At 43.6% G+C, this 26538-nt stretch overlaps 2 protein-coding genes across 3 annotated transcripts in view; both read right to left on the minus strand.

Annotated features, from left to right (window-relative positions):
* Positions 1-13456, minus strand: part of LOC141753854 (uncharacterized) — a 43983-nt gene extending 30527 nt beyond the window's left edge. Inside the window, exon 1 of one of the 2 annotated variants that reach the window (XM_074612470.1) lies at positions 13195-13456. The gene's annotated coding sequence lies outside the window, so the exon portion shown is untranslated. Of the gene's footprint in view, positions 1-6495; positions 6605-13194 lie in introns of those variants that run through there. The other variant, XM_074612471.1, reaches the window with a different exon arrangement.
* A 1477-nt stretch (positions 13457-14933) lies between these two features.
* LOC141754506 (tubulin beta chain) lies at positions 14934-25371 on the minus strand. The gene is made up of 5 exons (XM_074613598.1): positions 25183-25371; positions 19973-20081; positions 18261-18371; positions 17826-18070; positions 14934-17476 (listed from the first exon to the last, which is right to left on the minus strand). Exons 1-5 carry the CDS (start codon positions 25237-25239, stop codon positions 16664-16666), a joined length of 1335 nt encoding a protein of 444 aa, XP_074469699.1. The 5' UTR covers positions 25240-25371; the 3' UTR covers positions 14934-16663.
* Between the last annotated feature and the right edge of the window lie 1167 nt (positions 25372-26538).

Here is a 26538-nt window from a genome sequence, read left to right on the forward strand (position 1 = left end):
GAGAAGAGGAGAGAGAAGAGGAGAGAAGAGGAGAGGGAAAGAGGAGAGGAGAGAGAAGATGAGAGGAGAGAGAAGAGGAGAGAGAAGAGGAGAGAAGAGGAGAGAGAAGAGGAGAGGGAAGAGGAGAGGAGAGAGAAGAGGAGAGGAGAGAGAAGAGGAGAGAGAAGAGGAGAGAGAAGAGGAGAGAGAAGAGGAGAGGAGAGAGAAGAGGAGAGAGAAGAGGAGAGAAGAGGAGAGGGAAGAGGAGAGGAGAGAGAAGAGGAGAGGAGAGAGAAGATGAGGAGAGGAAGAGGAGAGAGAAGAGGAGAGGAGAGAGAAGAGGAGAGGAGGGAGAAGAGGAGAGGAGAGAGAAGAGGAGAGGAGGGAGAAGAGGAGAGAGAAGAGGAAAGAAGAGGAGAGGGAAGAGGAGAGGAGAGAGAAGATGAGAGGAGAGGAAGAGGAGAGGAGAGAGAAGAGGAGAGGAGAGGGAAGAGAAGAGAGAAGAGGAGAGGAGAGAGAAGAGGAGAGAGAAGAGGAGAGGGAAAGAGGAGAGGAGAGAGAAGATGAGAGGAGAGAGAAGAGGAGAGAGAAGAGGAGAGAAGAGGAGAGGGAAAGAGGAGAGGAGAGAGAAGATGAGAGGAGAGAGAAGAGTTTAGAAGCTCCACAGAATACCGTGACAGCCAGCGAGCGCCTGCCCGGGTCGCTGCCAGCAAGCCGGGTAGTCACGCTCAGAGACCGCTATGAGCTGCTGGAGCTCTCTAGAGACCGGTCTGTAGACGAGAGGCTTTGATTTCCTTGTTGACGGATAGTTTGTTTAAATATCACAACACAGATGTCCATTATAAATTAACAGGAACCTGTGTTTATTTGCCTTTTTGGAGTTAAAAAGCTCCACAATCACCCGCGGGCGTAGCTCGCTGGAGAGCCGGCCAGTGACGCTCACAGAGCGGCTGCAGAGCAGCAGAGTGGCGAGGGAAGATGAGAGGAGAGGAGAGGAGGGAGAAGAGGAGAGGAGAGAGAAGAGGAGAGGAGAGAAGAGAGAAGAGGAGAGGAGAGGGAAGAGGAGAGGAGAGAGAAGAGGAGAGGGAAGAGGAGAGGAGAGGAGAGAGAAGAGGAGAGAAGAGAGAAGAGGAGAGGAGAGAGAAGAGGAGAGGAGAGAGAAGAGGAGAGGGAAGAGGAGAGGAGAGGAGAGAGAAAAGGAGAGAAGAGAGAAGAGGAGAGGAGAGGGAAGAGGAGAGAGAAGAGGAGAGGGAAAGAGGAGAGGAGAGAGAAGATGAGAGGAGAGGAGAGGAGGGAGAAGAGGAGAGGGAAGAGGAGAGGAGAGAGAAGAGGAGAGAAGAGAGAAGAGGAGAGGAGAGGAGAGGGAAGAGAAGAGAGAAGAGGAGAGGAGAGAGAAGAGGAGAGAGAAGAGGAGAGGAGAGAGAAGAGGAGAGAGAAGAGGAGAGAAGAGGAGAGGGAAAGAGGAGAGAAGAGGAGAGAGAAGATGAGAGGAGAGAGAAGAGGAGAGAGAAGAGGAGAGAAGAGGAGAGAGAAGAGGAGAGAAGAGGAGAGGGAAGAGGAGAGGAGAGAGAAGAGGAGAGGAGAGAGAAGAGGAGAGAGAAGAGGAGAGGGAAAGAGGAAGAGGAGAGAGAAGAGGAGAGGAGAGAGAAGAGGAGAGAGAAGAGGAGAGAAGAGGAGAGGGAAGAGGAGAGGAGAGAGAAGAGGAGAGGAGAGAGAAGATGAGGAGAGGATGAGGAGAGAGAAGAGGAGAGAAGAGGAGAGGAGAGAGAAGATGAGAGGAGAGAGAAGAGGATAGAGAAGAGGAGAGAAGAGGAGAGGGAAAGAGGAGAGGAGAGAGAAGATGAGGAGAGGAAGAGGAGAGAGAAGAGGAGAGAAGAGGAGAGGGAAAGAGGAGAGGAGAGAGAAGATGAGAGGAGACAGAAGAGGAGAGAGAAGAGGAGAGAAGAGGAGAGGGAAAGAGGAGAGGAGAGAGAAGATGAGAGGAGAGAGAAGAGGAGAGAGAAGAGGAGAGAAGAGGAGAGAGAAGAGGAGAGAAGAGGAGAGGGAAGAGGAGAGGAGAGAGAAGAGGAGAGGAGAGAGAAGAGGAGAGAGAAGAGGAGAGGGAAAGAGGAAGAGGAGAGAGAAGAGGAGAGGAGAGAGAAGAGGAGAGAGAAGAGGAGAGAAGAGGAGAGGGAAGAGGAGAGGAGAGAGAAGAGGAGAGGAGAGAGAAGATGAGGAGAGGAAGAGGAGAGAGAAGAGGAGAGGAGAGAGAAGAGGAGAGGAGGGAGAAGAGGAGAGGAGAGAGAAGAGGAGAGGAGGGAGAAGAGGAGAGAGAAGAGGAAAGAAGAGGAGAGGGAAGAGGAGAGGAGAGAGAAGATGAGAGGAGAGGAAGAGGAGAGGAGAGAGAAGAGGAGAGGGAAGAGGAGAGGAGAGAGAAGATGAGAGGAGAGGAAGAGGAGAGGAGAGAGAAGAGGAGAGGAGGGAGAAGAGGAGAGGGAAGAGGAGAAGAGAGGAGAGAGAAGAGGAGAGAAGAGAGAAGAGGAGAGGAGAGAGAAGAGGAGAGGGAAAGAGGAGAGGAGAGAGAAGATGAGAGGAGAGAGAAGAGGAGAGAGAAGAGGAGAGAAGAGGAGAGGGAAAGAGGAGAGGAGAGAGAAGATGAGAGGAGAGAGAAGAGGAGAGAGAAGAGGAGAGAAGAGGAGAGAGAAGAGGAGAGAAGAGGAGAGGGAAGAGGAGAGGAGAGAGAAGAGGAGAGGAGAGAGAAGAGGAGAGAGAAGAGGAGAGGGAAAGAGGAAGAGGAGAGAGAAGAGGAGAGGAGAGAGAAGAGGAGAGAGAAGAGGAGAGAAGAGGAGAGGGAAGAGGAGAGGAGAGAGAAGAGGAGAGGAGAGAGAAGATGAGAGGAGAGGAAGAGGAGAGAGAAGAGGAGAGGAGAGAGAAGAGGAGAGGAGGGAGAAGAGGAGAGGAGAGAGGAGAGGAGAGGAGGGAGAAGAGGAGAGAGAAGAGGAGAGAAGAGGAGAGGGAAGAGGAGAGGAGAGAGAAGAGGAGAGGAGAGAGAAGATGAGAGGAGAGGAAGAGGAGAGGAGAGAGAAGAGGAGAGGGAAGAGGAGAGGAGAGAGAAGATGAGAGGAGAGGAAGAGGAGAGGAGAGAGAAGAGGAGAGGAGGGAGAAGAGGAGAGGAGAGAGAAGAGGAGAGGAGAGGAGAGGAGGGAGAAGATGAGAGGAGAGGAAGAGGAGAGAGAAGAGGAGAGGAGAGAGAAGAGAAGAGGAGAGGAGAGAGAAGAGGAGAGAGAAGATGAGAGGAGAGAGAAGAGGAGAGGGAAGAGGAGAGGAGAGAGAAGAGGAGAGAGAAGAGGAGAGAAGAGGAGAGGAGAGAGAAGAGGAGAGAAGAGAGAAGATGAGAGGAGAGGAAGAGGAGAGAGAAGAGGAGAGGAGAGAGAAGAGGAGAGGAGAGGAGAGGAGGGAGAAGATGAGAGGAGAGGAAGAGGAGAGAGAAGAGGAGAGGAGAGGAGAGGAGAGGAGAGAGAAGATGAGAGGAGAGGAAGAGGAGAGGAGAGAGAAGAGGAGAGGAGGGAGAAGAGGAGAGGGAAGAGGAGAAGAGAGGAGAGAGAAGAGGAGAGAAGAGAGAAGAGGAGAGGAGAGAGAAGAGGAGAGGGAAAGAGGAGAGGAGAGAGAAGATGAGAGGAGAGAGAAGAGGAGAGAGAAGAGGAGAGAAGAGGAGAGGGAAAGAGGAGAGGAGAGAGAAGATGAGAGGAGAGAGAAGAGGAGAGAGAAGAGGAGAGAAGAGGAGAGAGAAGAGGAGAGGGAAGAGGAGAGGAGAGAGAAGAGGAGAGGAGAGAGAAGAGGAGAGAGAAGAGGAGAGGGAAAGAGGAAGAGGAGAGAGAAGAGGAGAGGAGAGAGAAGAGGAGAGAGAAGAGGAGAGAAGAGGAGAGGGAAGAGGAGAGGAGAGAGAAGAGGAGAGGAGAGAGAAGATGAGAGGAGAGGAAGAGGAGAGAGAAGAGGAGAGGAGAGAGAAGAGGAGAGGAGGGAGAAGAGGAGAGGAGAGAGGAGAGGAGAGGAGGGAGAAGAGGAGAGAGAAGAGGAGAGAAGAGGAGAGGGAAGAGGAGAGGAGAGAGAAGAGGAGAGGAGAGAGAAGATGAGAGGAGAGGAAGAGGAGAGGAGAGAGAAGAGGAGAGGGAAGAGGAGAGGAGAGAGAAGATGAGAGGAGAGGAAGAGGAGAGGAGAGAGAAGAGGAGAGGAGGGAGAAGAGGAGAGGAGAGAGAAGAGGAGAGGAGAGGAGAGGAGGGAGAAGATGAGAGGAGAGGAAGAGGAGAGAGAAGAGGAGAGGAGAGAGAAGAGAAGAGGAGAGGAGGGAGAAGAGGAGAGGAGAGAGAAGAGGAGAGGAGAGGAGAGGAGGGAGAAGATGAGAGGAGAGGAAGAGGAGAGAGAAGAGGAGAGGAGAGAGAGAGAAGAGAAGAGGAGAGGAGAGAAGAGGAGAGAGAAGATGAGAGGAGAGAGAAGAGGAGAGGGAAGAGGAGAGGAGAGAGAAGAGGAGAGAGAAGAGGAGAGAAGAGGAGAGGAGAGAGAAGAGGAGAGAAGAGAGAAGATGAGAGGAGAGGAAGAGGAGAGAGAAGAGGAGAGGAGAGAGAAGAGGAGAGGAGAGGAGAGGAGGGAGAAGATGAGAGGAGAGGAAGAGGAGAGAGAAGAGGAGAGGAGAGGAGAGGAGAGGAGAGAGAAGATGAGAGGAGAGGAAGAGGAGAGGAGAGAGAAGAGGAGAGGAGGGAGAAGAGGAGAGGGAAGAGGAGAAGAGAGGAGAGAGAAGAGGAGAGAAGAGAGAAGAGGAGAGGAGAGAGAAGAGGAGAGGGAAAGAGGAGAGGAGAGAGAAGATGAGAGGAGAGAGAAGAGGAGAGAGAAGAGGAGAGAAGAGGAGAGGGAAAGAGGAGAGGAGAGAGAAGATGAGAGGAGAGAGAAGAGGAGAGAGAAGAGGAGAGAAGAGGAGAGAGAAGAGGAGAGAAGAGGAGAGGGAAGAGGAGAGGAGAGAGAAGAGGAGAGGAGAGAGAAGAGGAGAGAGAAGAGGAGAGGGAAAGAGGAAGAGGAGAGAGAAGAGGAGAGGAGAGAGAAGAGGAGAGAGAAGAGGAGAGAAGAGGAGAGGGAAGAGGAGAGGAGAGAGAAGAGGAGAGGAGAGAGAAGATGAGAGGAGAGGAAGAGGAGAGAGAAGAGGAGAGGAGAGAGAAGAGGAGAGGAGGGAGAAGAGGAGAGGAGAGAGGAGAGGAGAGGAGGGAGAAGAGGAGAGAGAAGAGGAGAGAAGAGGAGAGGGAAGAGGAGAGGAGAGAGAAGAGGAGAGGAGAGAGAAGATGAGAGGAGAGGAAGAGGAGAGGAGAGAGAAGAGGAGAGGGAAGAGGAGAGGAGAGAGAAGATGAGAGGAGAGGAAGAGGAGAGGAGAGAGAAGAGGAGAGGAGGGAGAAGAGGAGAGGAGAGAGAAGAGGAGAGGAGAGGAGAGGAGGGAGAAGATGAGAGGAGAGGAAGAGGAGAGAGAAGAGGAGAGGAGAGAGAAGAGAAGAGGAGAGGAGAGAGAAGAGGAGAGAGAAGATGAGAGGAGAGAGAAGAGGAGAGGGAAGAGGAGAGGAGAGAGAAGAGGAGAGAGAAGAGGAGAGAAGAGGAGAGGAGAGAGAAGAGGAGAGAAGAGAGAAGATGAGAGGAGAGGAAGAGGAGAGAGAAGAGGAGAGGAGAGAGAAGAGGAGAGGAGAGGAGAGGAGGGAGAAGATGAGAGGAGAGGAAGAGGAGAGAGAAGAGGAGAGGAGAGGAGAGGAGAGGAGGGAGAAGATGAGAGGAGAGGAAGAGGAGAGAGAAGAGGAGAGGGAAAGAGCAGCTTCTGACGGGGCAGAGAGGTTCCTGATGAGACAACATGTCTCTAATATCTGGAGGGAGATCAGTCCTTTTGCTGTAACTGAAAAAGCAGTTTGAGTAAAGTAAACGTTGTGGATGAATGTTTTATATTTCCCGTCTCTCCTCGTTGATGATCCTGTTTGTCGGACTTCTTTATGAGCTGTCAGAATAAATAGTTTAAACCTGCAGTATCTTATAAAGTAAACAAGCATAACATAAACAACAAAAATCAAAGTTGTATTTTTTGATAATATTGTAATAGTGGTACAAGTTAGTTTTTTTGTCCTGTGCTTTAAGAGCTGGTTTGAAGGCTTAAGCCTCGTCTAGCATACTGCTAATACATTACTTTAACTGTCACATACTGCATACTACTGAGGAGCGCAGTATGCAGTATGTACTGTATACTGCATACTACGCTCCTCAGTAGTATGCAGTATGCAGTATGTACTGTATACTGCATACTGCGCTCCTCAGTAGTATGCAGTATACAGTATTACTGTATACTGCATACTACGCTCCTCAGTAGTATGCAGTATACAGTATGTACTGTATACTGCATACTGCGCTCCTCAGTAGTATGCAGTATGTGGTTTCGAAAACAGCACACATAAAGCAGGAAGGAGAGCGATAAAGAGAGGAAGGAAGAAAAGAGAAACAGTGAAGGAAGAGAGGGTTTACCAGAGAGCAGGAGAGTAGGAGAGATGTGCACGAGTTCGTGGTCATCCCATTGGCACGATGAGATGGACAGTAGCCAGCTGGCAGGAGGTGACTCTGACCTTTCACGACTAGATCACTCTAGATCAGACTAAGCAGTAGCAGCACAGGGTTAGTAAGGCACTGGGATAATTAGATGGATAGATAGTGGGAGAGACAGAAAGAAAGATTTTAAAGGAAAACAGCATTAAAAACAACTAGGGCTGTCAAAGTTAACGCGGTATTAATGCGTTAAGGCAAATTCATTTTGACGCCACTAATTTCTTTAACGCATTAACGCAACTTGCAATTTTTAATCAAACTTATGCTAAATTCCTCATTCCTCCAGCCACTCCACCCTGCTCAGCAGCCTGCCTGTCCCCTGCCTTCTCCAGCGCCCTCACCACCTTTATTATAATAAATCCACCTGACTTTCCACCACCATCCAGCTGTGTCTGTGTCTGCTTCTGGGTCCTGAAACAACAGCCCTCACAGTTAATTGATTTCCAATAAGAAGACAGACGAGCTTGGAGGCCTTCCACATTCGATGCCTCCAAAAAATCTCTTGGGAAGATTAGATGCCTCACACAGAGATCCTTTCCGTGACCAACTCCATCTGCACGGAAGCATCAGTGGCTAAAAAACATCTCCGCAGGATAGGGCATACTATCTGCATGCCTGACCACCGCCTGCCCCGCCAAGCCCTCTTTGGGCAACTCAGCGATGCAAAACGGGCTGCTGGGGGACAAAAGAGGCGCTATAAGGACTATACCAAAGACCTCCTCAAGCGCTGCAACATAAACCCCACCCATCTAGAACATCTGGCACTCGATAGGTAAGACTGGCAGGTCAACTGTGCCAGAGCGGCCGAACAAATACATCACATCCCCCAACAGAGGAGGACCGAAAGGCGTGCCCAACAACACCAGCGTGCAGCCGGCATTACCCCAACATCTGGGCTCCCTTGCCCCATCTGCGGTGAGTGTGTGGCTCACGCATCGGCCTTCACAGCCACATGAAGTGGCACCAGCGCCAATGTCACCCCATGTTACCTTGAATTCGGTCTTGATGAATTGACGTAAACGGGGGCAGAGTTTAACAGCAAAACTATATCGAAACATCCGTTTACAAACTCTCATACAACTGGTGCAGTATAATCCAAGTCTCATTTATCCAGTCGTGTGCTCACTAATTCCCAAACACATGCATCTTCACTAAAACCTGACTATTTAAAACAGTTTTGCTGTTGTTAAACGCAGCCCCCATTTACTTTATTCACCATGGGGGCATGTTGATTATATGTTTTCACTAAAATGTGAGATCAACTCCGGCTCTGATATGTGCTGTATTACAGATTCATCCCGCAAAAAGTTATGAAATGTAAAGCAGGTTTCAGACTTTTGCAGCAAATAGGGAAGTTATGTTCCTGTTTGTATCCACTGCAGCATTATGGAACAGACTGCATCTTTAGACTCTGAAAGAGAGAACAATAAAAAGCCATTGAATTGCTGCCAGTTTCCTCAGATGAGGGATTAGAGTGCTATTTAAAGAAAAAGAAAAAAAAAAGAGGGGGAAGAAAGCCCATCCACTCTCACTGTGCACATCAACAGAAGTCACTTCTAAATGACGCCCTATAGCGTTAAAGTGGGCAGGAAAGAACTGCTCGAGAGGCCTCCAGTCCCTCAGCACAACACCGTAATCACAGTATATTTTCTAATCGGTGCCCTGTGAAGCCGGTTTGAATCATCCTCTACAGAGCCATTAGCTTATTGCTACAAAGACATAAATGATAGGATTGATTCATCGATGGAGAGAACTGTATACGTCTGATGAGAAAATTAGAGGTTGCTGCTGGTTATATAAAGTTCATGTCATCGAACATGAATTCAAAAACTGACACGTGAACGCTGCATTCAGTGAAGTGCAGTCAGAGTAGTGGTTACGCATTTAAAGCTTCAGTAGGCGACATTTGTTTCGATGACTCTATCTGTAGAATATGTCACAGACATGAAAAAAAAGTAAAAACTTATTTTTAAATCAACACTTCCTGCTTTAATTTTTTTTTTTTTAAAAACCCTCAAGCGTTTTTTTTCTATAGACAGAATTCCTTCATTTGTTAACACAAGGCTTTTATTCTGAAATATGTGCCGGACAGTGTTGTAGAACATGCAGTGACTTGGAGAGCTCCATGAATGAATATAGTACCAGGTTTTAATTGTGGATTATTAATATTATTTACAAATTACGACATGTTTCTTAACCTTTCTCTGTCTAAAATAAATATAAATGATATATAATGAAATGAAATGGCCATTATGAAGGCAAACTCTATGTAGAAAGAAAGCGCTGACAGCAGCAGCTGCAGCAGCAGAAACGCAGCCGCCATGCGACAAGGCGGCCTCCATGCGGCAACGCGGCCTCCACGCGACAATGTGGCCTCCACGCAACGCGCTACTGATGTTCCCAGTGTGGATGAGGCGTAATGAGGGGACAGCAGAACACAACACAAATTAAGACAGGACCCCACTAGTTTGAATTTCATCAAAACTAAAGATGCATTTGCCAGGTTTTTTACATTTATTACACAGTCTGCCTCTGAGGAGGGGGGTGTGTGCTGTAATTAAAGGTGACCATTCCTGAAACACTATACTGCTTCACCACCGGGTGTCCTGGATAAAAGCATCAGCTAAGAAGCCTGAAATGAGGATGTAACCTTTAAAAGTCATGACTGTAAACGGGGTCACTGACTCTCCTGTCTCCTGTAATGACCAGTTAGATCAATGGAACTGTGTAGGAGACACGAAGTTTACTGTGGTGAGAGGTGTGGAGGTTACATCCATCCATCCTGACTGATGGACATAAGAGCCCTTTTCCCCCCCTCATCAAGCCAGGAAGGCGGTATAGCATCATGCCTCCATCCTCCTCTTGTTACAGCGTTGTCTCTCTCATCTCTCCTGTCTCTTTTTTTTTTCATCTTCCTCTGAAACACTTCTGTCTTGTGCTGCCTTTTGTCTTTTTCTCTCCTTAATTATCCTTCAAACTGATTCCTTTTAGAGTCAGTCAGGCTGATACACTGGTATGCTGATACACCTAGCTAATACTGTAAATGTCACCCAGCTGATATGATGATTTTTTTCTTGTGCTCTCTCTACCACTACTGCTGACTGATAATTTCATCAGCCTTTTTTTCATTAGAGTGTCAAAGCCTTAGTCTCCTTAAAGCGCCAGTAGACAAGATTAGAGCAAATATGATTAAAAAAAGTTAATTTTATAAAACGGTCACTATATCCTGATAGTACATTGTGTTCCTCAGTATCCTCTGGTGCTCCTAATGGCATCACACAGATTTCACAGACCGGAGGAAAACAACCAATCAATTCATATTTACTGAAAATGACAATACAGCCAACAGTATAGCCTCAGTAAACTCTCAGGCGATCTCCCTCCAGCCTGCTGCCTCCTTATTTAGGTGTTTGTAGTTAAATGAGGAGGTATCGTATCAGATAACTCCTCATTTCAGCTTCACAAATCAGCCGTTCTTCGTCCATTACGGAGCTTTCAAAGCGAGCGGCAGGAAAAAATAGAAACCGAGCATCAACTCAAAACAGCACGCTGTGGCGCAGCGTTTTGTCGCTCGCGGACAGTTAAGACGATTTCAATAGAAAACAATGCAATAAAAACTGATTTTGTCACTGACGCTTGCTCGCTTTCTGTTTGGAGGGTGTAATATGTAGGCGACAGACAGCATCCCAATATATTAGACCTCTCTGCGTTGTACAAACAGTTGTACTGCACCTATGCCCGGCAACCATGTAGAGAAAAATTGAGGAAACACCAAGCACCGCCCGCCAGCAGCAAACTTTGTCATTTTACAGCTAAACCGTGCACTACAAGATGTTTCTGAAAACATCTGAGGACAGAAATAGTCATTACAGTAGAAGAATACGGATTAATATTTGATCAGCGCTGCCTATCGACAGCTGCCTCCGTTGAATGAACAGCCAATAGGAACGCTCTCTGTCTCTGAAATGACCTGTGATTGGTCAAAGTCTCCCGTCACGGGCTAGATGTTCTAAAGCCTGAAAACAGAGCCATGAGGAGGAGCAGAAGTCTAGTTTTCTCTCAGAACACTTGAATTACAATATGCTGAAAGGTTATTATGGAATTTCTGCCCAATGAAGCCAAAAATATTCTGCCTACTGCCGCTTTAAGTTCAAAACCCTAATGCAGAGGATCCCTCATGTGTCTCCATTTTTAACCTGAAAATAGTCAGATGAACTTTTGTTCCCTCTCTACTTCTATCATTCCCTCAAGTTTATTAAAAACTTGATTAGTGTTGTGACATTTGATGAATGCGTGTTTGTTATATTTGTTCATATCATCAAAGTAATTTTTTTTTAAATAAATGTTGGGTTAAAAAGTAATCTCATACTTGCTAAGACTGTTCTTTTCCATAGAATGTTTTATTGCTGCATTTTAGATAACAAAATCATCCATATATGTTGTTTAGAATATCACATTAAAATTGCTATTCAAGGTCTCAGAAAAGGCAGAACTGTCAGTAATACACATAGTATTTTTACAGTAGCATATTGTAAAGTTGATTACTGTAGGACTACTGTAAATTAACTGTAAACTACTGGCAACCCTGCTGCCAGTAATTTAACTGGGAAATTCTTAACAGTGCAGGTTTTAACGGTTCTCCGTTAGAACCTCTACAGAACCATCTTTGTTCTCCATTAGAACAGTAAAACCTCTACAGAACCATCTTTGTTCTCCATTAGAACAGTAGAACCTCTACAGAACCATCTTTGTTTTCCATTATAACAGTAGAACCTCTACAGAACCATCTTTGTTCTCCATTAGAACAGTAGAACCTCTACAGAACCATCTTTGTTTTCCATTAGAACAGTAGAACCTCTACAGAACCATCTTTGTTTTCCATTATAACAGTAGAACCTCTAGAGAACCATCTTTGTTCTCCATTAGAACAGTAGAACCTCTACAGAACCATCTTTGTTTTCCATTATAACAGTAGAACCTCTACAGAACCATCTTTGTTCTCCATTATAACAGTAGAACCTCTACAGAACCATCTTTGTTCTCCATTAGAACAGTAGAACCTCTACAGAACCATCTTTGTTTTCCATTAGAACAGTAGAACCTCTACAGAACCATCTTTGTTCTCCATTAGAACAGTAGAACCTCTACAGAACCATCTTTGTTTTCCATTATAACAGTAGAACCTCTACAGAACCATCTTTGTTCTCCATTAGAACAGTAGAACCTCTACAGAACCATCTTTGTTCTCCATTAGAACAGTAGAACCTCTACAGAACCATCTTTGTTCTCCATTAGAACAGTAGAACCTCTACAGACACAACCTCTACAACCTAAATAGTGCATTAAAACAAATCAGTAAGATAAAAGACAGGTGAAAACAGCGATATAATGTATCTTTAAACAGTAAATTAACTGTAAATTACTGTGAAATTAATAAAGTTCAAACTGTATTTTTCATTAACAGTACAAAGCTGTAAATGTCAGCGACATTATAATAATGTTAATTTTACAGTAACATAAAGGCGACCAGTTCTTTACTGTTATTTCACTGGGACATTCTTAACAGTGTGTGCTTGTCCCCTGCACTTTCCTTTTCCTCCACCTCCATCTCCTCCTCCCCTCCTCACCCTGTGTAGGCAGCTGCTGGTGCAGCCAGGGTGTGTCACGACCAGCGTGAATGGGGGCTGTCCCATTATATGGGGGATGTCCGGATGGAAGATGGTGGAGGAAAAGGAGGAGGGGATGAATGAATGGAGAATGAAAGAGAAGTTGGGGTTGAATTTCTCAGCACAGTCAGACACTCTTAACGCCAGACTGTGATGCATAATATCAGTAGGAATAAAGCATGCATCCTGCATCATCCCTTCACAGACATCATATGCAGCTTTAGCATGAAGATGCAGCAGATATCCAGATGGATTTGATACAAAACAAAAGGACATCTTACCTATGTTTCCCTCTAAGATTTGTCATATCACAGGAACTGTCCTCCATGCACTCTATCAACACTCACACTTAGTCAGCGGCTCTAATGTGATGCTGTACAGCTCTCAAGTACATTGCGTAATCGTTTCTAACAGGATGGACCAGAAAATACCCCTCAATTCAGACACACACACAGCAGGACATGCTGATGCACTGCACAGCCTGCCATGGGCAACACATTGGTGATCCCAATTATATATTATCAGCATCACAGTGTGCATGCTAATAGAAGAGTCTCCTATATAGACAGCTGCAGAATCATTTCACAGAATTAACACAGAGAGAAGGAAGGAGGCCACTCGGTGCACAAACACCTCATGCAGTATAATGAGCAATGCATGTCTGAATACTGTGAATTTGCAATTAAGAAAAGTTCCCTTTCTCCTGTTCTATATGAGTGGAAAGCGTTAATTGTTTTATTGCGGTGTAATTGCTGCCGTCCTGCACGCCTTCACCGCGTTGCTGTTGGTTACACGCCCTGAATCAGCCTCCCATCAGCACCAGCAAATATAGTCCAAACAAGCAAAAAGGAAAAACTGCAGAATTTAACCCACTACCTCCCTGTTTGAAGGAAATATTGGAGAGGGAAAAAAAAGATCTATTGCTGTAATACAATAATTGGATGATGGTAATTACCTTTGTCAAGCTTCGGATCCGAAAAGCAGTGGACTGGGAGGGGCTCAGGAGGGATGCTTTCTGGAAATCTCCTTTTTTTATTGTTATTATTATTTCATTAATCTCGTCCACCACACACACATCAGCTCTCAAACCCGACAGCAACACACTTCAGTAGGGCCGGATCGGGAGTAGAACTGGAGAGTTTCGGTTGGTGTCGGCTTTGTGGACCGTTTGAGATCGGAGTTGCTCGGGAATCTCCGGAAAGAATCGTCGATCTGATTCTGAGCCACGAGCAGCAGCTCTGCAGATCAGGCCACCAGTTAAACATGCATGACCTAATGGTTCTCTGTCCAAGGTCCTGATTCATTCATTTATTCATTTATTTATTTATTCATTTATTTATTCATTTATTTATTAATTCATTTATTAATTCATTTATTTATTCATTTATTTATTCATTTATTTATTCATTTTACATGTACTTCTCTGTTTGTGACGCTGTCAAAGGTCCTGATTTATTTATTTAATTATTAATTAATTTATTAATTTATTTATTCATTTATTTTTTTATTTTTTTATTTATTCATTTATTTTTTTATTTTTTTATTTTACATGTACTTCTCTGTTTGTGGTGCGGCCGCTGTCCAAGGTCCTGATTTATTCATTTATTTATTTATTTACATAGCAACGGTCTTCTATACATAGCTAGGTCTGTTATACGTAGCAACTGTCTGTTATACGTAGCAAAGGTCTGTTACACATAGCAGTGGTCTGTTATAAATAGTAACGGTCTGTTATACATAGCAACGGTCTGTTACACATAGCAGTGGTCTGTTATACGTAGCAACGGTCTGTTACACATAGCAGTGGTCTGTTATACGTAGCAACCGTCTGTTATACGTAGCAACGGTCTGTTATATGTAGCAACGGTCTGTTATACATAGCAACGGTCTGTTATACGTAGCAGTGGTCTGTTATACGTAGCAACGGTCTGTTATACGTAGCAACGGTCTGTTATATGTAGCAACGGTCTGTTATACATAGCAACGGTCTGTTAAACATAGCAGTGGTCTGTTATACGTAGCAACGGTCTGTTATACGTAGCAACGGTCTGTTATATGTAGCAACGGTCTGTTATACATAGCAACGGTCTGTTATACGTAGCAGTGGTCTGTTATACGTAGCAACGGTCTGTTATACGTAGCAACGGTCTGTTATACATAGCAACGGTCTGTTATACGTAGCAACGGTCTGTTATACATAGCAACGGTCTGTTATAAAGAAATAACGGACCGTAGAACGTCGTGATTGACCAATCAGAATCGAGTACTCAACAAAGCCATGTAATAAATCATAACAATGATTAAAAGTAATAATTAATTAATTAATTAATTAATACAATTATAAATTTATTTTCTGTTCTTCCTTTTCTTATTATTAGCTGCTAGGTGCATTCATGGCTGTAGATGTGTTACTCAGACTAAAGCAGAACTTTATTATAACTCGGGTCATGATAATAAATAAACCAAATAGATAGATGCCTCCCTGCACTTTTTTCAGTGTTAATTATATTTAAAGAGTCTTAGACATCATTAGTTATTCATTTCATAGACTTGCCATTAAAATGACACTCTATAATCAAAGAGATGGAAAAGATGTAGGATGCTTGCCTTCATTTGATAAACATTTGTTGTTATAAGAAGTGTAACGACTTCCTGGAAGCTCATACTGAAAAGAAATCTGTTTATCATTAGCAACAGTACAAGTGTATTTTTTTTCCTCTTACAAATGCCTTTTTATTTCTCGCAAAGATTTCACAGTTTCTGGGATCCCACGTCAAACAGGAATTCAAAAAGGTACTAACAAACAATACAGCACACACACCGATATAAATACTGAACACAAATGACTTGTGTTTGGTTTGAATACAAACTGTAGTGGCTCAGTGTAAACATTTATCACAATGTGAACTCGTGCACTTCTTCACAGGACTTTATAGGATGAAACAAGAACAAATTGGTGTTTTTCCCCCTTTTCAAAAAAGAGAGCAACAAAAGCATCCGGCATCGTATTTTTGAAATGTGTTTCAAGAAGCCTTAATCATTAAAATAACTTGGTGTGATGTCAAATATACCCATGGAAAACAGATCAGGCAAAGTTTAATATGCTTTCCATCTTCTGACCTGGGTTCAGCGTGTGATCCTCCTCATGACGTTGGCTGGCGTCTGAGAATAATCCTGCTGCTGCTGCTGCATTAAAACTGTGAACACGGATCTTAGTAAAGTCAATTTGTTTGCCAGGAGTTCAGTGAAACACAGCTTTGTTCTGATTGACAACTTACAACAAAAAAACCTTATTAAAACATGTCCGTCTTTATTATATCTGCTATGGCACTAAAACAATGACCTGATTATGTGAATTTGTTAAGTTGTAACTGACGGGTGCCTTCAGCTTCTTCTTCTTCTCTCTTCCATAAAAGTTCATGTTACTACATTGTGAGAGAAAGAACTCTGTTTAACAGGTGTGGAGATAAATCTTTTACTTAGATGTTGACTTATAAAACCCTGAAGACTGAATCCCACCACACAGTTTTCTCTGTTATCTCACCCACAGCCTTTAACATGTGACAAACACAGTCAAAATGCATTTCTGATCAATTTACTCAGAGGACAGGCCTCAGTGAGGAAAAGAAAAACTGACAGTCCCACCTACTGCCAAAATTCACATTTATCTGAGAGTGGATCTTTAGAATTGATAAATACTGATCAGTAATGAACATTAATAAAAATATTAAACACTGATAATGGCATGATTTCACATTTCTGAAGCTCACTTTCAGGGTTACAGGCAACCTAAAGCTCCTTTTCAACCGCAGGAACCTCCCCCCGGAACTATAAGAACCTTTTGAGGAACTCATCGCGTTTCAGGAACGAGGGTCTAAATTAAGTACCGGGAACCTTTTCCAGGGACAACTTTCAAGGTGGGGTTTGCAAAGATGACCATCGCTGATGGTGAAACACACACAGCGCCGCTGTAGAACGTCGTGATTGACCAATCAGAATCAAGTATTCCACAAAGCCGTGTAATAAGCAGCAGTTAATGTCGTCGCAGTGAGACAAAACCACATTTTTAGATGAAGGGGCACACTGAACTGCAGAGTTTGTTTACTGCTGCGACCATTTTCATACGTAATTTGCCTAATATTCGCTGGTCTTCAGGCCGCGGTTGAAACACAGACATTTATGGACTGAAGGAACCTTTTAGTTCCTTGAAAAGTAGTTCCAGGACTAACTTTTTTATCCTGCTTCTCTTTCACTTCTCTGCCGACATTCATCTTTTAATCTTTTTGCTTCACAAAGTTTCCATTCCTCCGTTAACTGATTCAGACCCCGACGCTCCTCTAACCATTTTTCTGGATTTTGTTCTTTTTGGTTACTACCTTCATCTCTTTCTTCATCTCATGTTACATCATTTCTTTGTTACTTCTTTAGGCATCCTCTTCCACGTCTTGCTCAAACTCTCCCTCCTCCTCAGCCGTGGCGTCCTGGTACTGCTGGTACTCGGAGACCAGGTCGTTCATGTTGCTCTCCGCCTCGGTGAACTCCATCTCGTCCATGCCCTCGCCGGTGTACCAGTGGAGGAAGGCCTTGCGGCGGAACATGGCGGTGAACTGCTCAGAGATGCGTTTGAACAGCTCCTGGATGGCCGTGCTGTTGCCGATGAAGGTGACGGCCATCTTGAGGCCGCGCGGCGGGATGTCGCAGACGGCCGTTTTGACGTTGTTGGGGATCCACTCCACGAAGTAGCTGCTGTTCTTGTTTTGGACGTGCAGCATCTGCTCGTCCACTTCCTTCATGGACATGCGGCCGCGGAACACGGCGGCCACCGTCAGGTAGCGTCCGTGGCGAGGGTCGCAAGCGGCCATCATGTTTTTGGCGTCAAACACCTGCTGGGTGAGCTCGGGCACCGTCAGGGCGCGGTACTGCTGGCTCCCCCTGCTGGTCAGAGGGGCAAAGCCCGGCATGAAGAAGTGGAGGCGGGGGAAGGGCACCATGTTGACGGCCAGTTTCCTCAGATCGGCGTTCAGCTGGCCGGGGAAACGCAGGCAGGTGGTCACGCCGCTCATGGTGGCCGAGACCAGGTGGTTGAGGTCGCCGTAGGTGGGCGTGGTGAGTTTGAGAGTGCGGAAGCAAATGTCATAAAGGGCTTCGTTGTCGATGCAGTAGGTCTCGTCTGTGTTTTCTACCAGCTGGTGGACTGACAGCGTGGCGTTGTACGGCTCAACCACGGTGTCCGATACCTGAAGACAAAGACACACGGGACATCAACAGTTATGGCTCATATAGATTACCTATATAGATAGGAGCACCGGAGGACACCGGAGGACACCGGAGGACACCGGAGTACACCGGAGTACACAGAGGCACATGATTTGTTTTCAGATTAACTGTCTCATGCACTACTGTCTTAACTATTTTCTCTTTATGGAAAAAGCACTAAAAAGAGAGAAAACTACTCCTTTAATATTACGTCTCCATCAGAGTTGCAATAGATGATGGTATTAATATTTTATTTTGATGAAAAATGACCTAAAAGGAAACAAAATGTAGTTTTTACTGTATACAATGGTACAATATTGCATGTGTTACCTTAGGAGAGGGTACCACGCTGAAGGTATTCATGATGCGGTCGGGGTACTCCTCCCGGATCTTGCTGATGAGCAGGGTGCCCATGCCGGAGCCGGTTCCTCCTCCCAGAGAGTGCGTGAGCTGGAAACCCTGCAGACACTCGCAGCTCTCGGCCTCTTTTCTCACCACATCCAGGACCGAGTCCACCAGCTCCGCCCCCTCTGTGTAGTGACCTTTGGCCCAGTTGTTTCCTGCTCCACTTTGACCTGGGGAATAAGAACAAGAAGCTAAAGTATCTTTTCTCATTAAACCGAACCAAATTCACAACAAAACTGGGAGTTTATGGCAGCAGTGGGCTCGTCTCAGCCATGTAGGACAGTCAGCTCAGTCAGTCAAGCTCCATGACTGCTGTTTTGTATCCCACCCTGACCTCTGACCTCCTCTGTGTGTTCTTACCAAAGACGAAGTTGTCAGGTCTGAAGATTTGTCCAAAAGGTCCAGAGCGGACTGAGTCCATGGTGCCCGGTTCCAGGTCTACTAGGATGGCTCTGGGCACGTACTTCCCACCTGAACACACACGCAGAAAGAAACAACATGTCAGCCCAATCAATGCGTCATATATTAGTAAACCTTTAAGAAGGTATTACAGCTGCAAAATCAAACTAGACAACAGTTGAAAAGTAACTTGGGTTGCGGTCGAATAGTCCTTTTCTCTTAGGAAGGTTCTTAACGGAGTGAAATGACCCGGAAGTATCTCAGTAGCAGCCGTGATGAGAGCTGTTTGAATTCACCAAATGTTAAGGAAAGGAGCTTCAATGCTCCCTTTCTTATCTCCTTCAGCAGAGGATACACTGGAGCATCCTTTACCGAAGGAAAAGAGAGTATAACATCCCACAATTCCTTGCGGCCGCAGCATTTAAAGCGACGCACCATTCGGCCGTTCATAATAACAAATGCTGATCTTGCATATTATTTTCATACAGTCAAATTGTGATTCATGTTTAATATGAATGGACAACCATTTCGTTTCACTTTATTTTTAATTAATAATTTATTTTGAACATGTAACAAGTAACAAACAAAACAAGAATAACAAATAAAATGAACAGTAAACAATCAATTAACAAATAATCAACATAAATAAATATTTCATGTCCCAAAAAAAGTTGGAAGAAGTATCTGGTCCTACCCGTTCTCCATAACTCGGACGATTAACTCAATATTTAACATATATTCCTTTTGTTTATTTAAATTCTAACCGTGGTAATGAAGTGATATTTTTTCACCGGTTGTCCACGTTAGGTCAGATAATCCTTTATTATATGTTGGCAGACTCGCGTCACTAACATTTGCGCCATCGCATCATGATTACAGAGCCTATAGTGTCAGAAGAGTCGGATTCTCTGAACACCGCGGTCGTCTTTTCCTCAGTCCTTCTGAATTATCCTTCTCATCTTTCCTTGACCTCATGACGTTTTCCATCGAGGTCAAGGAGAAGTGGTTAGGAGAAGACGTTAGGATGTAATTTTTTTACTTTTTGAACTCAACCTTGGTATTTCCTCAACTGATCTCAACATGGCTGCCGGGGCACAAACTTTCTCATTTTACAGCTCTTTAACCGTGCACTACAAGATGTTTCTGAAAACATTAGAGGAGAGAAACAGACATTACAGTAACAGGATATTGATTCATATTTGATCAGCGCTGCCTAGTTTGACCGTTTGATCCGAGTTGACGAGTGATTGACTCGTGGCTCTCTCTGTTATTTGACATACAGGATTAATACTGAAAACTAATGGAAGTCAAGTTCTCTCCCTGTGATGCTCCATCGTTCTTTATTCAACGGGGGTTTCTGACAAATATTTTTCACTTTATTATTTACAAAAGTTTAGTAGAGTGAAAAGCTCAGTTTATCACCGTACAGCTGGTGTATGGGTGTTCAGTAGTACATCACGGTGCCACTAAGGGGAGTTCTAACATTATAAAACGGTTGTCCTTTCAGCTGCAGTGAGCCAGTAACTCCACAAAAGGGGGGATGTCTTCTCATTATATCAAAGTGTGTGTGTGTGTGTGTGTGTGTGTGTGTGTGTGTGTGTGTGTGTGTGTGTGTGTGTGTGTGTGTGTGCGTGTGTGTGTGTGTGTGTGTGTGTGTGTCAGGATTCACTTACCAGTGGCCTCGTTGTAATACACACTGATCCTGTCCAGCTGCAAGTCGCTGTCTCCGTGGTAGGTTCCCGTTGGGTCGATGCCGTGCTCATCGCTGATCACCTCCCAGAACTAAACACACAAACACAATAGAGCCTCAGTAAAGATGTACTGTACTGTGTAATGAAGATGGTATTGCTATTAACAAACGTGTAACTATGTGTTGAATTCAAGTCATGCAAAAACAGGTCACACACACGGATAAACGTCAATTTGTTAGACACGCAATGTTTATTACCTTCATCTAATCTTACACTAAAACCTGATCTTTTAACAGCCATCTTCAACAACCAACCGGTCACTGGGCTTGAAACGTGAAACATCCAATTGCAGCTTTAATTGTGATAAAATGCGGTGTACTTGATAGAGTTATTCAGTCACAGTTCTGGAGACTTTTCTCAGAAAGAGGTGTCTTTGTGAACTGATTAAGGCCGTAACTGCAAGTTCATTTACTAAGAGGGAAGAAGAGAGTGGTTTACAGTCACTCTTCTGTCTTCTGTCCTCTGAGTACCTTTTACGGTCACAAGATCACCTAAAAACAGCAACATGTTCTGTTCCTGTCTTTGAATCTGGTTAAAGAAGGTTGTTTTCAGCAGTAACCTTGCCCTGAACTGCAATCTCTCCGTCAGTTTTCTCCAATAGTCATGCTGATTAAAAGCTGCATTTCATGGATACACACTCTTTTTGCACGCAGCGAGCTGTCACAACTCAAATTTGTTCTTTCTGACCCAAAGGCGGTTTGAAATTGGAGGGGACCGTAGCTTTGATCCAGATCACAGGGCAGCCGAATGCAGCTCAGAAACTATTTACAAATGACCCGTAGATGTATGATATCGATATGAAAATACAGAAATGGCGTGTCGTTACGCTGTTCAGACTCAGACTCCAACACAAATTACACGGAAGCACCAAAACCGCTCTATCAGCAGTTCTATCTAGTGAAGCCCCTCTGTTAAACAGTGTTGGCCGCGGTCGGAGGATGCGGGGGAGACCGTAGCTTTGGTCTCCAGGACCGGAGTCTCTGCTGTACTCTGCACTTCTGCCTGCCTTCACTCACACACCGCGCTCGTTCTCACTCGCTATCTCTCTCCACGTCTCACGTGCATGCGGGCACACTCCACACTGCAGAAGAGTTAGTAGCTCTGAGAATATCTAGTGAATGTTCAGTGGACGTTTGTGCAGAAATAACTGCTGCAGCTCCTCCAGACCAACAGAGGTTTCCCATGTCTTGTGAAGTGACGGAGCTCCGCAGAGAGAAACGTTATCATCTCCGACCAAAACTCCGGTGTCTCCCCTATTCCCTCCGGCCGCGGTCGGGAGGCTGAGGCAGGAAAAGCCAACACTAGGATCAGCAGTGATTCATGGAGAGACCTTCGTCTGGTCAGCTAACATTACTGCCAAGCAGCTGAAATATAGAGTGATATTGTGCTTTTAGCTGACGTGTGTCTCCTCACTGTTTTGAGCGAGCGCGAGCAACAGGACGCTGACTTTAGTTGACTTAACAGCCACAGGTGACGCTGTTAACAAGCAATTTTCTATTTTTTCATAGAGTCCCTTAAATCGTTGCAGCTCTGATTGAGAAAAAATGGCTAGACCTTTTGTAGCCTTAGTAACTCTGCAGCATAAAAAGCTAAAACACATTACTCTGAAAGTAAGTTCTATTGTGCACTTTGAAAATCTCAGATAGGTAAAACCAGGGTTTTTTTACATAGCAAAGGAAGACAAATGGAAAAAGAGCAGAGTCCAGCTGTCTCTGGACGGAGTCATTCACACTTCTGTTTCAATTTGCCACCTCATGTGGGCAGAAAAGTCTCTTAACCAACATCAGAAAATCATTTGGACAAACAGACTAATCTGGTTTCTTGATTTAAGGTCACAAGATGTTCTTATCTTCAACATGACTTTGTGAGTTTAGCTGTTAAAATAGACATAAATAATCCTTTATGTAGCTTTATGGGGAAGGGAGGATGCTATACTTGATTTTCCTAGCTGGTTTAGGGAATCACACACATAAATACAACACCATCTCTAAAGCTTATAGAAGTACTCAAACTCCTTGTTCCTCTCATTCGGAGTCGGCCTCGTTTCTACCGGCTGAAACATTAACGCCAACCTCGGTTAAGATACAAGCGCAGACTGTCACACCAGCTCAGTCTACTGACCCTAATCTGTGCCATGGACTGTGTGTGTTTAAGAGGAAGTAGGAGAGATCAGCAGAGGGAGGTTGGCACGTTTGTGTGTGTGTGTGTGTGTGTGTGTGTGTGTGTGTGTTAGTGGTAAAGATGGAGATTGGTGGGCAATCACCTCGCCATCTTTGGCTGTTCCTGAATGGCAGGAAAAGGTCGAGAGTCAACACACGAGTGCTGAAACCTGCCTGTGACGAGAAGATAACCAGTAATTTTGGTTGGGACTAGATTGGTGAGCGAGTGAATTCAAGCGGAGTTAATCCACTGTGAAATGAGGATGACCTCAGCGTGACTAAATCCTCCTTAAATACACTCGTCTTCACTGATCAGGGAGTTTGAGTCACCACATATGTTGCTGCCACGCCTCTTGTTGCCGTGCCAAGAACCCCTCCCTCCCCGTCCCCAGGGCACATCTGCTGGATTAGTGCGTAACGGGCCATATTATAAAGATGTATATTACTTAAAATAATGAAGCCACATATCCTTTTCAGATTCTTACAATTACAAGATGTTCTGATAATGTACAATTTAACAACACGACACAGCTGGACTCCACTTAGAGGGTGATGAGAGTAAAATGTACAAGTCATCATATACACGATCAGCCATAAGACCACTGAGAGGGGAAGTGAATAACATTGATTATCATGTTACCATGGCACCTGGCAGTGGGGGGGATATATTAGACAGCAAGTGAACATTTTGAACTTTGAACTTTGTGTTGGAAGCAGAAAGAAATGGGCCAGCGTAAGGATGTGAGCGACTTTGACGAGGGCCAGATAGTGCTGGCTAAACGACTGGGTCAGAGCATCTCCAGAACTGCAGCTCTTGTGGGATGTCCAAATTCTCCAGATCTCAATCTGATAGAGCATCTGTGGGATGTGCTGGACAAACAAGTCCGATCCACGGAGGCCCCACCTCGCACCTTATACAGGACTTAAAGGATCTGCTACTGACGGGTTGGTGCCATACCACAGCAGACCTTCAGAGGTCTAGTGGAAGCCACGCCTCGACGGGTCAGGGCTGCAAGTAACGATCATTTACAGAATGATCGATCAATTCAAAGATTATTTTCTTGATTAATCTATTAAATCTAAAAAAAACTGTGAAATTGCTTGTTTAACCCAACCAGCAGTCCGAAACCTATATTTCAAAGACATTTAATTGATCCATCAAATATTCACATTTAAAGGTGCTCTCTATGATATCCAAAGCATTAATATAGCAGCAAACAACTACTGTCTATGTAAAGATATAGTGGAGTAAAGCTCTCCCTCTGTGTGTGTTGTAATGTTGTAATACGAGCTTCTCTGTGCTTTGTTGACAAAGCCGAGCCGGCCGCACGTGTCTTTTAGTGCATGCATGCACTAAAGTTAGTTAGTGCAAATTGGCTAAAACAATCATTATAGTTGCAGATACATTTTCTTTTGATTGACTAATCGTCTAATCGTTGAAGACTGGCAGTGGATCTCTGGGAACTTAATTGTAGAAACACCACAGGACATTTAAAGCATCTATTTAAATGACCTCTTTCAGAGCAGACACTGAGACACTTGTTATCTCTCCCCCCCCACCACCACCACCACCCTCCTTCACCCCCTCCTGCTGCGTTCCTCTGCTCTGCCTCAGCAAACTTCTCCTTTCTTTTCATCCTCTTGTGTTCGTCTTTGCTCTTTTTCTCAGTGACAAAGCGTCGGGCTCACCAGGCGGCCGAGACAGCAGCTGGCCCAGCGTGTCTGCTCCAGTCTGGCCGGCTTCATTAATCATGGATCAATGACTTGAATCACTGTTTTGTCAACAGTTCCAAAAGTGTGAGTTGTTACTGCATTCATGTGCAAGATTATGATTCGTTCATATCCTAGAATACTGCATCACCATTACGTTCCTATTGGTTGATCTTATTAGTTATAGATGGTTTTATAAAACCTCGTATCTTTAACCTTCTATTGTATCACTCACAACAACACTTACTGTACTTTGTGGTTCTTGTATGAACCATCACATCACTGAAATGTTTCAACAGTGATTCATTGTTCCTGTCTTTGTATCAGTCTGGTATTTTATCATCCACTGTTACAAAAGGATTAAGTGGGATTTTCCATTTCATTTCTATTTTGACTGTGAGTTGAATGTTACTTTATAATTATGTACATTTGTGCATATACCCTTATAAAATGTAATATAAAAGCATGTGTAAAAAAATCCTTTGGATAAAGGGTTGCTTGCACTGAAAACAAATTAATTGGACGCTAGTTAGGCAGGAAAAAACCCAAATTTACAACTTAAAAAAGCCAAATTACAATATGTAATGTATCTTCCAGTAAGAGTATAGTATAGTATATAGTATGATGCTCTCTTGTGCAACAAGGATTGTGGTGAACTACACCTGGACCATTTACTTTGTCTGAAACTCCAAATAAAAATAGACATTTTAGACTAATTTAAGAGCTAGTAAACTAAAGAAAGATGAACAGATTAAATGGTTGAGTCTATGATATATATATATATATATATATTATATATTGTAAACAGATACTTTTATCTTTGTAATTGCATTAAAATATTGCAAAACACACAACAAAAGGCCTCTGAAAAAAAGTCGAGAGTGAAATGCTTAACAAACTGTAACTGGAAAGAAAAACTGGAATAAACTGCTGATAAACTCTCAAATAAAATCTAAAAATATATATACACACAAATAAATAATAATAACAAAACAACAATAATAATATATACTGTTTATACATTCAAATATATATACTGTATATACATACACATACAAATATAAATTTATATATGTTGTAAGCAGTTGATTTTATCTTTGTAATTGCATTTGAATATTTCAAAACACACAACAAAAGGCCTCTGGAAAAAGAAGTTGAGGATGAAATTCTTACAATAACTGGAAAGGAAAAAACAGAATAAACTGCTGATTAACAACCAAAAAAAAGAAAAAAAGTTCATTTGTTCTCACTACTTCTTCTTACCTTTGCACCAATCTGGTTCCCACACTGGCCCGCCTGGATGTGCACGATTTCCCTCATGATGGATGGTGAACGGTAGTCAGTGATGAAGTGTTGGCAGAGATAAAGAGGTGCTGCTAACCTACTGCTGAGCAGACAGACAGACAGACACACACACAGACAGGCTGGAGAGTGAGTCCACTGCTCTGAGTCCTGCAGGCGGAGCTAAAGTGTTGGGATGTTCACGCTGTTGATTGGCTGCTGTTGTTGGAGCCTCGATGCTGATTGGCTGAAAGGGCAGAGTTCTATTTCTAAAGGGGTTTCCTTGTCTTAAAGGCAAGGACAGGAAGAGGAGAAGGAGTGCCTGGTTTTGTCATCACTGCCCTGTTGGAGCTCCACTAACCTCAATGAAACAATGCACAATAGAACAGAATAGAACAATAGAATATTATAGCATAAAATGGGTAGATCATATTCAGTTTTATTTCCATTTAATAATGAGGCGATACCTGATTTTGGCATTGTGGGATATATATTATATATATTTTGGATTTGCACCTTATTTGCACCTCATTGTTATTGTTAGGCCTTTCTTACATTTTTATATTTGCACTCTTTATTTCATACTTTATATTGCAGCCGCTGCACAGCAATTTCCCTCTGGATAAATAAAGTTGTATCTTATATTATGTCTGTTTAACGTACAATATTAGGCCTACTACTTATATAATGTGTAGGGCAAAAATGGGGAATTAAATGTAAAGAATACAGTACAGAATATAATATCTACAGTCGACGGCGAATCTACGACCTCTAAGTAAATATAAATACAAGATAACATATGTTAATGTAAAACAACTTTTGAAATTATTCAATTTATCATAAATAGTCTGTGTCTTGTTGAAAATTACTTTTAATTCATGCTTCACAAATCCTGTAAGATTTTCAAGATCTAACTTTTGACGACAAGCAGAAAATTGATAACCATAAAGAAGGGAGAAAAATTAATATTAATGAAGATGTACTCCTACATCTGGATATATTTGCATCTGTAATTCCTGAGTTTTTGTGCATTTAAAATACTACACATTTTGTCATGCATGTATCTAATTTGGAGTTTGGAAAACATGTTTAAGTATAAGATACATTTATTGATAATGAAGTAAACATGCAATACGTTACAATGCATCTGAAGAAATTGTATCAATGATTGAGAATCAGTGAGATCTTATGAGGCCAGCTGTGTCTGTTTGTGTGTTGTTGTTGTTGTCAGGTAGGATTGATTGAGTGTTGTTCAGAAAAACAAAAATTAACTTTCCTTGAATAGTGACTGTTCTATTGATTATTGACAATTAATAAAAATACCTTTGAAAGAAAAAG

This window comes from Sebastes fasciatus, chromosome 17 (genome assembly GCF_043250625.1).
Source record: "Sebastes fasciatus isolate fSebFas1 chromosome 17, fSebFas1.pri, whole genome shotgun sequence".
Taxonomy (NCBI): Eukaryota; Metazoa; Chordata; class Actinopteri; order Perciformes; family Sebastidae; genus Sebastes; species Sebastes fasciatus.

Excerpts from the sequence above, each read along its gene's own strand:
- LOC141754506 (XM_074613598.1), bottom strand. The coding sequence starts at position 25,239 with ATGAGGGAAATCGTGCACATCCAGGCGGGCCAGTGTGGGAACCAGATT. Across the intron at positions 18,372-19,972 it reads GTATTACAACGAGGCCACTG|GTGGGAAGTACGTGCCCAGA; the intron begins GTAAGTGAATCC and ends GTGTGTGTTCAG. Across the intron at positions 18,071-18,260 it reads ACCTGACAACTTCGTCTTTG|GTCAAAGTGGAGCAGGAAAC; the intron begins GTAAGAACACAC and ends CTTATTCCCCAG.